The sequence below is a fragment of the Durotheca rogersii genome, assembly GCF_024521655.1.
Source record: "Durotheca rogersii strain YMJ 92031201 chromosome Unknown GGS23scaffold_35, whole genome shotgun sequence".
Taxonomy (NCBI): domain Eukaryota; kingdom Fungi; phylum Ascomycota; class Sordariomycetes; order Xylariales; family Xylariaceae; genus Durotheca; species Durotheca rogersii.
The window spans coordinates 70,576-85,384 of record NW_026251266.1 but is presented as its reverse complement, the minus strand read 5'-3'; the positions used below and the strand labels follow the sequence as shown (position 1 = coordinate 85,384).

At 50.7% G+C, this 14,809-nt stretch overlaps 5 protein-coding genes across 5 annotated transcripts; 3 read left to right on the top strand and 2 right to left on the bottom strand.

The window, feature by feature from the left end:
• Positions 1 to 3,780: 3,780 nt before the first annotated feature.
• On the top strand, positions 3,781 to 5,089 carry GGS23DRAFT_616448 (phosphotransferase enzyme family protein; the record flags this gene model as incomplete). The annotated part of the gene is made up of 3 exons (XM_051520790.1): positions 3,781 to 4,403; positions 4,495 to 4,557; positions 4,609 to 5,089. The coding sequence occupies exons 1-3, from the start codon at positions 4,162 to 4,164 to the stop codon at positions 5,087 to 5,089; spliced, it is 786 nt and encodes a 261-aa protein (XP_051367907.1). The 5' UTR covers positions 3,781 to 4,161.
• Positions 5,090 to 5,227: 138 nt separating this feature from the next.
• Positions 5,228 to 7,316, bottom strand: GGS23DRAFT_331700 (FunK1 protein kinase). Its single transcript, XM_051512964.1, has 2 exons — positions 7,278 to 7,316; positions 5,228 to 7,208 (listed from the first exon to the last, which is right to left on the bottom strand). The coding sequence occupies exon 2, from the start codon at positions 7,084 to 7,086 to the stop codon at positions 5,251 to 5,253; it is 1,836 nt and encodes a 611-aa protein (XP_051367906.1). The 5' UTR covers positions 7,087 to 7,208; positions 7,278 to 7,316; the 3' UTR covers positions 5,228 to 5,250.
• Positions 7,317 to 9,491: 2,175 nt separating this feature from the next.
• On the top strand, positions 9,492 to 11,405 carry GGS23DRAFT_616434 (carbohydrate-binding module family 1 protein). The gene is made up of 2 exons (XM_051520789.1): positions 9,492 to 11,014; positions 11,139 to 11,405. Exons 1-2 carry the CDS (start codon positions 9,970 to 9,972, stop codon positions 11,282 to 11,284), a joined length of 1,191 nt encoding a protein of 396 aa, XP_051367905.1. The 5' UTR covers positions 9,492 to 9,969; the 3' UTR covers positions 11,285 to 11,405.
• A 690-nt stretch (positions 11,406 to 12,095) lies between these two features.
• GGS23DRAFT_586658 (uncharacterized protein) lies at positions 12,096 to 12,417 on the top strand. The gene has a single exon (XM_051517447.1). It carries the CDS (start codon positions 12,136 to 12,138, stop codon positions 12,403 to 12,405), a length of 270 nt encoding a protein of 89 aa, XP_051367904.1. The 5' UTR covers positions 12,096 to 12,135; the 3' UTR covers positions 12,406 to 12,417.
• A 630-nt stretch (positions 12,418 to 13,047) lies between these two features.
• GGS23DRAFT_331625 (uncharacterized protein) lies at positions 13,048 to 14,403 on the bottom strand. The gene has a single exon (XM_051512963.1). The coding sequence runs from the start codon at positions 14,186 to 14,188 to the stop codon at positions 13,214 to 13,216; it is 975 nt and encodes a 324-aa protein (XP_051367903.1). The 5' UTR covers positions 14,189 to 14,403; the 3' UTR covers positions 13,048 to 13,213.
• Positions 14,404 to 14,809: the final 406 nt, after the last annotated feature.

The window sequence follows — 14,809 nt, the reverse complement described above, 5'->3', positions numbered from 1 at the left end:
TTAGATATATTTATACTTAACCGCTTTCGTAAAAGAAACGATAGAATCGGTTAGCATAAGTAACGCGCGCGAACGCGCGCGATAATAATAAAGGAGATTAAATCCTAGTATTAATACTAAAATTATTATTATTACTATTATATTACCTATATAATTAACTACCGCTTAATCGAAAGCGAGTAATTATACGAATAATTATACGAATAATTATTTTCATTTATAATAAACTATAGAGTATTAAGTAAGGGATACGAAGAGTATATAACTTAAGAGAAAATATTACTAGTAATAAACCGGAATATATACGGATAAGGGAATATAAGGAAGCCCGAAATAAAGTACCTAGTAATCGATTAATCTTAACGAGGTATAGCGAGACTAAGGAATAACCCCTTAGGCTATTATCGTAAGTAAAGGACTATAGTTAACCTTACTATCGTAAGCTTAACTAAGGGATATATTACGTAGGCATATACCCCTAATAGGAACTACTTAGCTTACCTAAGCTAACTAAGTATTACTATATATACCTATAGATCGCTTTATACTCTCTAATAGCTTTACTTCTTTTCTAGTTAGTTAATATATACCTTCTTATCCTTATTTCATTACTTTCTTTACGAATAACCTATTAACCTAAGCTTAGCTCTCGCCAGCTACGTAATAAAAAGATATATATAAGATACGGCTACTTAAACGGAATAATTACCGATAAGGGAAGCTTATTTACGAACGACTTTTAGTCTAGCTTATATTACTACTCGAAGATAAAGAAAAAGTTCTCGATAACGTACTACCCGTAAATGAACGAATAAACGGAAAGGATAAACTAGATATTAAAATACTACCTCCGATATTTCGTTAGCGATACGTAAGCGAATTAACCGAGTATATTAAGCGAAGTATAATTTACTTATAATAACGTAAGGGACGTAATAATAAAATTATTATTATTTATATTCCTAATAAGGTATTACTTAATAATAAATTCTAACGTTAGGAACGACGTCCTTAAAAGGAAGGTACCGGTAGTAAAAGAAAGGATAGAAATCCTAGAAAATATACGCGAAAAGGTACGACTATATTAATAAAAGGCTATCGAATCGTAAGCGAAGTATTATAATAAACGCTATAAACCCCTTAAGCTAAAGAAAGGAAGCCTAATAAGGTTTTTTACGAAGAACCTAAAGCTTAAAGGTATAAGCCTAAAGTTAATACCTAGATTTATCGGACCCTTCCGGATTTTCGATACTATCGGGTCGGCGGCGTACCGCTTAGCCTTACCCGAAAAATACTAGTCGCTATATAATATCTTCCTTATTTTTTTATTAAAACCTTAGAAAATAAGGAAGTAAGAATAAGAGCCTTAGTTCCTAACTATACCGGAACTAAAAGAAAACGACGACGAATAAAAGGTAGAAAAAGTCCGGGAAAAGCGATAAAAAAAAAAGGATACCTTTTATTTAATAAAATAAACGGATTAGCCGTTAGAATATAACTAATAGATTCGGAAGAAAGATATAGATAACGTAGCGATTAAAATTAAGTAATTCGAAGTAAAGGATTAGAAAAAGCGGAAAAAGAAGTCGCCTTAAAACTAGGAGTTTTAAAATTTCCCTAAAGGAAATACCTAAGAACTACTTTATAAAATACTTAAAGGCGGAAAAAGGAAACGGCGATAAAACGCCGGAGCTTTATTAAAGTATTATTAAAACGATATTAAAGCGTCGCCGTAGCGACGGAAAAATTAAAAAAAGAACCGCGCCCGGCTTTATATTATTAACGCGTCGTTTAATCGTTAGTAGGAAACTCGGGAAATTCGTTTTAATCGCCGAAGTATTCTATATTAATTAAATATTCCTTTATAATTTCGTTTAACTCGCGTATAAACGCGTCTTTCGCGTTAATTTAAGCGGAAAAGCCCGCGTCGCCGCTTATTAAACGGTAAATAACTTAAAGCTACTACCGAACGAAGGCGGCGTCGTTTTAGAAACGACGGTTAAACGATACGATAGATACGAAACGGAGGTTACTTACGGTATCGAGGCCTAGGTACGGATAGCGAGTAACGAAAAGATTACGGCGGTTTATTACTTATAACTCGTACTCCTAGATCCTTTATATATAAGAATTAATACGCGCGATATATATAATAAACGCTAACGCGTCGATAGCGCGTCGCTATTATAGGGATAACGTATCGCGCGATTACGCTTAGTATTACTCTTATAAAAATTAGCCCTATAGTTCTTCTTTATTTACTCGAAAGCGTAAAGGAAGCGGTAAACGAAGGCGACGAAGGCGTCTCGTAAGTAGGAAAAGTATACGAACTTACTAGGCTTATTATCCTCGTCGGTTTTTACCGTATAATAACGGTTAATAAAGTTAATTACGGTAAATAAGCCGCGCGTATCGCCGGTAATACCGTTAATTAACTATATCGATACGTTAGCGAAACGCGTCCGGAACGCGCGTTATAATTATAACTTACCGGAATATATTCCTTACGGCGGTAGATATAAAGGCCGTACTTCGAAGAAGCGGCGTTAGGAAATACGTATAGGAAGCGAAACGATATCTCGAAGTACTTTAGGCGATACCGGAAATAAATTATATACGGTAAATCGGTATTTTCTACCGGCGTAACGTATTCGATAGGCGGGTTATAAGTTATATTAACGACGGCGTTTCGATTATACTACGCCGGGCTTAGCTTAAGAAGGAAAAAGGAGATTAAGGAACGGCGTACCGTAGGCGTATTAATAATAAGATAAAGGAATAAAGATAATAATACGAGGATACGTCGACGATTCTTATTTAGTTATTTAATTAAAAGAAAGTAAGATAGGTAGACGTAGTAAGAAGAAAGAGAGCTAACGGATAAAAGAAAGGGAAAAAGTTAAGAAGAATAAGCGTAACGATAGAAAAATTTTATATACGCCTAAGAAATAACGGTTAACGGTATTAATCGGTAGAATTAACTAGCTATATTAATAAAGCCTAATTTAGCATTTAATACCCTAAGGTAATTAATAGGATTAATAATATAACGCAGGCGATACTATATCGATTCGTAATCGAAACGATTACTTAACTTAGGAAGGGATAATTATAAGGAAGCGATAAGAAGGTACGCGATAAGTACGAGGATATAAGGTACTATAATACCTATACCGGTACGAAGGTACCTCCTAGGTAGTAACCGTTTTAACTTATCCCGCTTCTCGCTATATAGGCGACCGCTTATCGCTAGGTACTCGCCTTCTTATCCTTTTAGAAGGTAAGTACTTATTTACGTTACTACGGGAAAATACTTATTACCTGGCTTAAGGATTCCATTATAGTATTATAGTTTTAAGAGCTATTTACTAAGTAAAAGTATATAAATTAAATAAATAAAGCTATACGAGAAGAAAAAGAAAGGAATGCACACTTTATTAAGACTGCGCCTCTAAGAGTTAACTATATTGAACAGGAGCAGCGTAAGCACGCTGTGATAGAGGCACGAACAACTGCCCAACTGCTAACAACTAGCTCAGTGCCGATCAACCAAGATCATAGCTGTAAACAGCTGTAATCAGTTGATCGGCCAGCTGAAAACGGCAGCTAGGAAAGAACTAGAAAGAAAGGATAGAATGAGGAGGCTAGAAAGGCATAGCAAGAAATGAGTGAATAGAGCTATCAGGTCGTGATGCCTTTCTAATAGCTATAGAAGTAAGTCTAACTGATGAAAATATAAGTGCGAGACTTATATAAATACACATCCAAAAGGCTACGTAGCCTAGATCCACCGCACTACTACACTAGTCTTTTTCGAATCGCACAGCTAAGATAAATACGACTAAGTATTCTACGGTAACTCTCTATCCCAACTCCAGAAGTCGAAGTAAACCCGGACTTGGCAGACTGTAATCGATCGGCCGCGATTCGTTTTGCCTGTGTATGCCATTGGATCAGGGACTTTCCATTAGGTACGTTGGAGGTTTAAACGAAGATGTCTTCCAAGCTCTCACCTCCTAACACGCCAAGGTGAGAATCCTCCACACAACGACGCTCTCTCCGGCGGTAAGACAACCTCACCAAGCTTCTCAACCCTTTCAATTTGTACAAAGCCGTCCCACCGGACATCGCGAATCGGCACATTCATATCAACGAAATACAATGTCACCAACGATATCCAGCAAGTCACTCCCCTCGTCGGAATCTGCAACCTTTACCGACTCTTCATTCTTCTCGCGGAATGGGCCGGGCGCCCAGCTGCCATCACCTGCAGACGTTCGCGCGAGGAGCGCAACGCAGGCGAGATGGACGCGTAACTACGCCGAACCACCGGCCCGCTTCGAAGAGCTCGGCCTTGTCGTCAAATTTGGAGGTACACCCGGAGTAACAGTCGCCGAGGGCCAGTGTCTCTGAGCGCTCCGTCACGCATTGCCAAACTTTCCTGTTCCGGAAATCTATGGCTGGACGCAGGACGGCGGCGAGGTCTTCATATAGGTATATGGAACTGGTGCAAGGCGTTACTTTGGAGGACAGATGGGTTACTCTAGACCGGACTGGGTGAACCGACATCTGCACGCAACTTCGCTAGCTCCTCGCAATATTGCGCAGCCTGCGACATGCGCCGGACGACGGTTTCTTCCTTGGCCATGTGAACCGTGAGCCGTTGGGCGACATAGTTTTCACCAACGAAAATCGGCCCCCCGCAGGGCCTTTCCAGTCCGTTGCCGAATTTCACGACTGGCTGTCTTTGCAGACCGGGACGGGCCTCGAAGCCCACTGGCCCGGCAAACAACCCTGGGAAATTCCGGATCCCTACCGGGACGGCTTGCCCGACAATGCAGCGGTAGTCTTTACGCATGCGGATCTACATCCGAGTAACATTATCGTCTCGAGATGTTCGCCATGTAAGATTGCTGCGCTCATCGACTGGCGGCAGTCGGGATGGTATCCGGAGTACTGGGAGTGCTGCAAAGCTTTCTACACAGCTGAGGTCCGTGGCGAATGGATGGAGAAATATATCCCGCTGTTTCTCGATGAGCCTGCCTGTATCGACACCTTTGACGACTATGCGAGGACTTTTGGGTACTGAGGAGATGATGGTTGGGAGCTTGGGTGCGTAAAAACGTGATGGAGCCATGGAGCGCGAGAGTGAAGGATATTTGTTAAAAGAATTTCTACCTAATGCTTAATTTAGGTGGTCCTTAAAGGGGTGGCCCGTAGAGGGGTATAAAACGAACTTTCTTATGCCCGTTACGTCTGTCTTCTACCCTCAGAAGCAATGGCCTCTTCGAACGCGCGGGTCATCCCATAGTAGAGCTTATCTGCAGCTTCGAGGGAGTCGTCGGTCCCTGTCCAAATTACCCCATCTCTTAGGGGAAATAGAATTTGGTGTAGGCTTTCGGCCAGCGGCTTCAGGGAGTAGAATCCGGGAGTGAACTCGTGCAAAATATCTCGAAAGCCGTCCGGATCCATGTCAAGGGACTTGCGTAGCGCCAGTTCGCTCCAGTCGCCGTCGCTCCATTGTCGGAGCCTGCTCGCCTCTGGAGGATTCTCCGTGTGATTCGTGATGATTGTCCACAGAAAAACGTAAAGGAAAGACTCGAGGTCGTGCCGATAAGTATGACGTTTACTCTTGAGAACGCCAATCGCCATAAATGGTCTGGTGCCGGTAATATCAGACTCCACCTCCTGCCCTTCGGTGAGCTCGAGTGCGGAATCGAGGTCTATCAAGATTCCCTTCGGCTTCCCTTCGTCTTGGCTATCCAGAATAATCACGTTCCCCGGAGATATATCTTGATGAAGAATCTTGGCGTCATAATAGAGTGATCTGTGACACTTGATAGCATCACGAAACACTAGAAGCAATTCTATCAGAGACTGAAATGTATGAAGGGGTCTGCCGACGGGGGAAGTAACCATGCAGGCAAGAATGCGGTTTTGAAGGAAGTTATCGGTTTCTTCTGTATATTGATCAAGCCCGTCGGTATTAAAAGCGTCTTGCTGTCGTTGCCCCTCAATACTTCCGTGTTCCTCCTCCTGAGAGTGCGGCTGGGTGAATTTTCTTTGCGCCCCCCACCGGAGACTTCGACGCAGATTTGCTGTACTTTCGACTTCCTTGTAATAATCCAGGGAGACGGCACCCCAGGCGCGTTTTTCCTTGGCTAGCCTTAAAAGCTCATCTTCCGGACGCTCCCTGGCCCATCGCCATTTCCACTTCAATATATAGTTCCATGGATTCGAATTAGACGTTCTAGCCCGGTAGCAAGTTGTCCCAGCGCCAACAAGTCCCCCACGAGATACAATCGGCTGACTTTCGAGATAGAGCTTTCTAGGAGAGGGCATGGCAACATCGTCAAGGATGATATAGCTGCCATCCTCATCTGTCTCGATGCTGTTGGCTTTGCCTAGGTCATGGTCTGTCATCCGCTGATAGGTAAGAATAATGGAGAGAAACTGGATGAAGTCTTTCTGAATGTCGAATACTTCGCTACAATATAAGCCGGATCTGTCGAAGACCCAAAGTTCGACCAGCGAGCCACGTATGTAGAAGCCATGCAAAAAGAGCCGCGTAGGCTGACTAGAAAACACCTGGTGTGCGGACCGGCAGAGACGTAATAGCCCATCCTGATACCGAACGCGGCCGCGGCGGCAAAACTGGCCAATAACCTGAACATGGTCCCATCTCGTCTGGACGTTAGAGACGAGCGAGGTGGGTATGGATAAGAGGAGGCCAGCACCATCGTCGGTACTCTCGGGCTCGAGTGCCACATTACCGCTAGGTATTGTATGCCATGAGCCCCGAGCGCCGTCAAGCTCACGAGATACATAGTAGGAAAACCATGGTAGGAAATTGTCGGGTGACGGAGCAACTGATGGAACAGCACAGCGGCCGGCGATTCTTCCGTCCACCAGGATTTCCAAGACAGCACCTTGGCGGACGTATTGAAAGTCGCCGAAATATTTTTGAATAAATCCGCTCATGGGGCCGTGCATGCGGCCATCTATGTTGTCGAGGATTTCTTGGTCATCGGTGGAGGAGACCAGCGGAGCTGGTGGACGATTTAACACCGTATGGTGATTCTCCATGACCAAGGCTGCCACTGCGTCGTGCGAGGAGGATTGCACAAAACCAGCGAGTTGTTCACATCACCGGCGAAATCTGTGGTGTCGGCAACGTCGCTGTATGCGGGGGACTAGGGGACTCTGGTCTGGCGCCGAGACTGAGAGTTGGCGGTGGATGGTTGAGGTTGCGATTAAGAGGGCTTCTAGGTACGCACGAATAGAGACCCAATCGAAATTTGTGGCTAGTAAAGTCGATAAGGCCACTTTATTCCCGCGGAATCCTCGACGTTGAGCGATAGGGCACACGAGTGTATTAAATGTAGGTAAAGTAGAGAGAGCTTCAATAAGACGCGGCGACATAAGAAGCTTCCTCTGAGAAACATGGCTAGTCTGTATCTTCTATGACTTGCGCTGAATGAAGGGGGCTCATTATGATACTGGGGAAAAACACTTCTCAGAGCCCAAGACTCGGAAAACCAGGATCTCATGTCACCGCCATTCCGAGCCAGATCTGATACCACGGAGAAGTTGGGTCCTCTCTCGGGGTGCCGTGGTTTTCGGTTGCGCTGGAAATCGGGACTGGTCGGCGATACGGTCCACTAAAGTCCTTCTAGGATCGCTAAAGCTTAGTGGAGTTGTCACTGTATCTGCCTGTATTTTTAGTAGATAGGTATACCTAATTTTCTGCCCGATTAGCAGACGAAGGCGGTGAGAAAACACCCCGCTTTCTCGCCTCAACGCTGCGGCCATGGATAACGACGCCCCCGCGCCCCCGCGCCCCCGAGAAATACTGCCACATTCTCCGTTCAACCCAACGTCTCTTCTATCCCAAGCTCCTGCGGCCCCAGCAAGCCAGAAAGGCCGTCTTAACATAGATAAGCTTATGTGCGAGTCCTTTGCCGATGGAGAAATTACAGAGGCTATATTGGAGGAAGCATCGAAGCTCTTCAGCGAAAACTACGGAATCTGAGGGAACGATTTGGGCCGGCCAGGTTCGTAGCAGGATCTGCTCCTGCTCCTCACTAACCGACTAACCGCTTCTCCAGGAAAGCCTGTCAAACTTAGTGGACGCCGTCTGAAAGAGAAATGGCTGCCTGAATCCGGAACGAACTCATACGCTAGGGTTACTGTCGGCGGACAGCTGTCTGGAAATGTCTTCTATTGCCACTGGGTATGCAATGGCAAAACCATTTGCTGGATCACTCAGTTGGTGGTTAGCAGAGACTGCCGTGAGCGCGGGCTTGCAAGTACTCTATTGACCCTTCTCCGGAAGGCAGACGACGACGTCCTCGGCATCATCGCTTCTCACCTAGCTTCATGTTTAGCAGCTGTTCGATCGCTTTCTAGTACGTATAACAAAAAAGAAAAATGTGCCATTCCCCCTCTAGCGTTTCGCAGCAAACATTGAGAAGCTGTCACTGGGCTTTATACGCGAGAATGTCGCCGTGGTCATAAAGTTTTCGCCAATCGTGTATGTTAGAGATGCGGAGCTATGCAGTTCTCTCTTTAATAGCGAAGCCTCGGAAGGTCTCGTTTCAGGCGTAAACACTCATTTCTTCGTCGACCATGACGAGCCTCTAGAAGCCCTAAGTTCAGTTCGAGAGATTTGGCAATGGCCGCTGGGCGACCTGCCGGATGGGCATGAGTATCTGCTTATACTACCCGCGAAAGCCCGACCGTCTAGCTCACGACTATCGCTCAAATCTTCACTAGGTAGTTAGCTCCTTGATAAGTTGGTACCAACACAGAGGTCCAGCAAACTTGTCGAGCTCTGTACCCCCTTTCTTGCCTTTCATCAACTGAGCGTAGCACCACTCGTCAAAGAGCAGGCCAACATAGGTCTAGATAATAGCTCGGAATGGGTGTTGCGATCACGCACGCCTATACGTGACAGCACCGTTTCCTTATGTGCTGATCTTTTACGTAAAAGATGAAAAGTTCTATATTACCTTCGGTAGATAGACACATGGGATATGCTGCTGGAGATGCTGTAATAGTCGGCTGCTGCTACAATGGTTCGCCGGCACGCCATGTCGTCGTAGCATTGCACCACATGACCCCTAGGGATGACCAGGCCGTATTCACACTCCAAATCTCAGACAGATGCTGTAAAGTAGCGGCGGTGCCACTCAGAAGAGAGAAGAAGCATAAGTAGAGAAAAAGGCGAGCAGAGGTGCTCGTCACTCACGTATTATATAATATCGTGCCCAAGACTCGAGCCCCTGCCAAGCCTTGGACACCCGCCATGCCTACCACCGCGTAAAGACTTTCCATCGAGACATGTCCTCAGCGACACTACCGCCTGACTAATGAATGGCGCGAGAGATTCCACTGGAAAGGGGTACGCATAAATGCCGCCCGTATAAATAAGGTGAATTCGTCAGCGTCCCGGTCCCCCCGACACATCCCACCATTTACCCGGACCTCTCTTCTCTCGTCCCTGCCGTCGACAACAACCCCGATCTGGACATCCCCCGCGACTCGTTCCCTGAGGGAAAAGCTTGTCTCGCTCGTCTGGCGAATCGTGGATTTTCGCCGCCCTATAGCCGCGCGGCGTTATACGGCAGAACCCCCTTTTCCCGCGCCAGATCCAGATCCCGCCCCTGAGCAGTGGTCGGCTTCGCAGAGACGGCTCGTTGACCGTACGAGAGAGGCAGGCAGTTCCAGCTCGGCACTGCGCAGAGGAGCTAGGATGTGACCTCGCTACTTTATCCCGGCGGCGGGCGTGGCCCTGGGTCGACGGGGGGATGCGCGGCCCCTGGCCCTGCTCTGGATCAAGTACTTCAGCAGCCCACGACCTCGCTCGCCCCGGAGACTCGCGAGTTTGGGGAAAGAGTTGTGCGCTTCGAGCACTCGACAGCGTGAACGACTCGGCCCAGCTCGATTCCAGAACTTTTGAAGAAAAAAATGGCCGGAGGCTGGGGTCTCTCGCTGGCGGCGGCGGTGGTGGCCATCGCTTGGGCGGTGCGGGCGCAGAACTACCCGCTGGTGGCGGACTCGCGGTGCAACTGCTACCGGACGAACGCGACGGCGCCGGAGTACTTCGCGCAGCACCGGTTCTTCGACTTCCGGGAGCTGGGGGCGTACGCGGGGGCGGGGGCGCCGGCGGCGATCGAGGACCCGGCGGCGAGCGCGGCGGCGCCGGTGACGAGCCGCTACTTCGAGGAGGCCGCGTGGACGAGCGCGTGGGCGATCCAGCGCTGGAACAACAGCGCGCGGACCGACGGCGACGCGACCGCGCTCATGGTCAACTCGCCCAGCAACGTCTTCCTCGCGCGCAACGACGACCCCCGCCCCGCCTCCCAGACCTACCTCGTCCTGCGCACCGCCCGCCACGCCGCCTTCCAGTCCGCTGCCGAGATCGAGTCGCGCTCGCTCGGCTACCGCTTCCTCTCCGTCCGGATGCACGCGCGCACGCGCGGCGCGCCCGGCGCCGTGACGGCCATGTTCACGTTCCGCGGCGCCGCCGCGCTCGCGCAGGTGCAGGAGGCCGACCTGGAGGTGCGCACGGCGGACCCGCCGCGCGCGGTGCAGTACACGAACCAGCCGTCGTGGGATAGCGCGGGCGACATAGCGGCGGCGACGCGCAACGTGACGCTGCCGCACCCGGGCGGGTGGTCCGCGTGGCAGACGCACCGGCTCGACTGGACGCCCGGCGCCAGCTCCTGGTTCGCCGACGGCCGGCTCGTCGCCCAGATCCGCTTCCAGGCCCCCCGCGACCCCAGCCACGTCATCTTCAACGCCTGGAGCGACGGCGGCTCCTGGAGCGGCAACATGTCCCGCGGCGCCGCCGCCGAGATGCACATCCAGTGGATCGACCTCGTCTACAACACCACCGACCCCGCCGCCGGCAACCCCCGGACCGACCCCGCCGCCCCCGCCTGCGCCAATACCTGCAGCATCGACCTCACCTCCAAGCTCGGCACGCCCGTGCTCATATCCGGGCCCAACGGTAATGCTTCTCCTCTCCTACACGCTCTCTCCTCTTCCTCTCCGCTCTCGCTTCGCGTCCTCGCGTAATACTAGTCCCCGCTAACGTTGTCTCTCCGGCCTCTGTCGCTGCGCCCGGCCTGCAGCCTCACCGAACCCCGGCGACTCGCCCGGCGCCTGCACGTCGGCCAAGTACGGGCAGTGCGCGGGCAAGACGTGGAACGGGTGCACGAGCTGCGCCTCCGGGACGACGTGCCGGTTCCAGAACGATTACTACTCGCAGTGTCTGTGACGGGATGATTCTGGGTTGTTGGGGAGGCGGGGGGGGAAAGGCTTGGTTGGTTGGATGGATGGGGCATTTCTCATGTTTAGCAATATTAATATGATAGGTATTCATTCCCTCCAGGCACCTATATGGCATTATACCTATCTCATAATTTTCCATCGTTTAGGCTATCATTTGGGGTTTGTTGGGAGAAGATAAGCAGTGAGGGGTCTCCTGTATCTTTACATTTCGACTGAGATCTGTCGCTACCTAGGTATGCAGGCTGCCCGTGGATTAATATTCGCGTGCTTGGATTGGGGAAGCCGAACACGAGATTGTTAATCAGGTTGCGATCGAGATACGAACCCTCACTTCCGTCAAGGGAATGTTCGCGGTATAAACACCATAGCTGCGTGGTTATGGGTAAGTGCTTAGGAGTCCTCAAGCCGGACGGCGCTTCGCACACGGGCACGTTTTACGTGATTAGACAAGGCTTTGCTTCTATACAAGCACCTACGCTCCGTTAGCAGTGCCCGGCAAAAAAACAGGTTTTCCTTTCTTGTTATCAGTACTCCGACAGTTCGCCGTTCAGGACTTGATGGAGGTTTGTGCTGTTATCTGCGAGGCTCTACGCCTGCTGATACACACCCCAGCCCCGCCGCCAACTCCAAGAAGTAATAGCGACTGTTAGGTATTATTAACTGTCGTAACGGGCACAGCAGGGGTTATCTTGGCTACACAAGCCAGTGCTTATGAGCAAGCAATAATATATAAGACGGGTATTTAACCGAAGTGCTACAGGGAACACCCTGGACCGAGTTTTCTTTTTGTTTCACTTCTTGATTTTCGATGCCGACCTAAGCCGCTCTCCTCGTCCGATGCTGCCCCGGCGCTGGGCCCGGCGTAAACCGGACGCGAGGGTGGGTCGTGACGGGTCAGGAGATAGGGAATGCGACGGCTTGCGTGCTCGACGACTTGCCTACTTACCTATCGCGTCTTTCTTCTTATTACTTTCTCCTTGCTTCTTCTACTTCTACTGCTCCTGCTACTACTTCCGCTATTACTACTTCTGCTACTACAAATTCTCCTTCTCCTTCTCCTTCTCCTTCCTCTACTTCAACTTCACTTCCTCCCGTCTCTACCTTTAACGCACGTTCCCGCGCGCACCCGGCTAGTGTACAGCTGCGCCCCCTTACTAGCGGTGGCTCCGGAACAGCGGACGCTCGAAGCAATAATGGCGCATCATCTCCGACCGCACATTGGATGCGGGCAAGCGAGGCTCGAGCGATCTTCCTTGCGTCGGATTGCGCGAATGCGGCGCATGTCTCGGGCGAGGCAGGGGGCGGAAAACACCGGGTGTTGGGGCAGCGGGCGCCGGCAAACCACTCGCTCCGCACGGGATCCCGTCCGAGCGCGCGCGCCGCCAGGAGGGAATGTACCTTCACATGCTGGACCAAGGCAGCACCTACACGCCTGCTTACATACCTACCTATATATACCGACGTGGGCACACACACACACACACACCACGTACCAACATCCCGCGCGGCATGTGGCGCGCAACCATGCAGTCATCCACGGCTCCCACCCCCGTATGACGGATCAGGGCGAGGAACACCCCTGAGACAAGCGGCGTGGGGGTTTCCCTCGCAGCGGCACGGTTGATTCTTTGCTCGCCTAGGCTATGCGCGGGATCACACCCCTCCTTCTTTTTTCCCCCGTTACCGCAGCCTTGGACCTTAATTCGATCGACGCCCGATCGAGTTGGCCTCTCGGCGCGAGAGGGTGGGAAAAGACATCACTCTGGTCAGGAAAAAAAAAGTCCAGGAAAGGAGAAGACGAGGGGAGGGGACGCGCCAGTCATGGCCTAGGGGGAGACGGGATGACAGCATGATTTCTCAGGGTTTTCTCTTCTTTTCTCTTCTCTTCTCTCGCTTGCCTCGCCCTTCTTTTTTTTTACGCGTTGTGTTTCTCTCGACTATTCCTCTTGCTCGTGCTGATTCGCAGATGGCAAATGTCGCTCGCGAGCTTTGAGACGATACGAGGGCGATACGCCCGATAACCAAGTCGCCTCCCCTCGTTCGCGTGGTCGCGCCTACGCCCCGGGTTAGGTGTCTTCGCCCCCGAAGCTGCAGGCCTGCGGCCCAACTGAAGACGATGTATGTGTGTTAGCGAAGCCCGCGTGGCGGGAGGACCCGCGGCGCTCGCGTGCCGCCCAGGACTAGTCGACCGCCGGATGGCCCCGTTCCGAGAACCAGGGATTGCGTGGGCGTATCCCCGTCGCAGTAGCGTAGGGGACGACGCGCTGCTGCCAATCCCCGCCCCTCGTCGGCTCCGATCGTCTGGCACTGGACACACGGGGGGCGAAATCCGTGGTCCCATGACGCAGTAGCCGGGCGGGTTGCGGCCAGTCTTCCTGACCCGCGCCGATGCAGGGACTGTACCGTGATAGCATCGGTATGCAGCTGTGACTGCTCGATTGATTGCCACGGAGCACCTACGTAGACACTGGCCCTCCTCCCACCGCCAGTCGCATTCAACACACACGTGAGCCCAGAGGGGGGTTGATGGCGTGATGCCGAAGCGGCTGGTTTCTTTTTTCTCCTTATTGGAAGGTTGAAAACGAAGATAACCTGACAATCCAGGCGGTGTGAGGAAAGTGTCGTATGAATCTGAGCTAGTAGAGAGATCAGCACATCCCCGCCGCTGTGGGGAAGATAGTTGCCCATGAGGCGCCACTCTCGGCGCGCTTCGGACAGCTAGATGCCGCGTTTTCCCTTGGGCGTCAGTTGGCGAAGGGTGATGTGACAGATCATCTTCTGTGGCTTCGTGCCGAGAGGCATCCTGGGACTGATTATTTCCCAACCGCACAGTCCGCGCGCGTACGGTAGGCCTGGCTGGCCCGTCCGAGCTTGCTGACTGCATGTGCATCGATGCATTCGCTTCCTAAGTCCTCCCTTCAGCACACCAGTTGGGGCAGAGAGACCCCACGCCTCACTCGATGCGCTTTGGATAGCTCGTTTAGCGGGTGCCGGCATAGGCGGCGTGACATCAGCTTGCTGCCAACGTCTACGTATCCCGTTCGCCTTGCTTTTCTTTCCTTTCTTCTCGTTTTTTTTCTCTCCCAAAGAAGAGCGACACAAGTTGCTCCTGAACGTAGTATGTGACGGGCTCCCGGGTCCTGCATGAGAGGGGCTTGGGGTCAAGAATGGCGAGGCGGAACGAGAGAGAGAGAGAGAGGGCCAAAGGGGGAGGAGAGGAAGAGGGAGTATTACCTGGCCATCCATCGAGATACGGCCTGCACAAGGGCGATTTCATCACTTGTACAATCAGCTTAATATACCGCAGATGGCAACCCTCTTTCGGTCGGGAGGTAAATGTGGCGGCGGGACGCGAGGGAGAAGGATAGCAAACCGACATGTGCAGCCGGCCAGCGCTCTGCTTACCTTCATTTTCCCTCCTTCTCCGACGGCCGGGGTCGTCGAATCCCGTCCATCTTCCCGGGTCTGGATAAGGGGTATAGTTTTAGTGGATGACTTGCTGCCGCCCGTC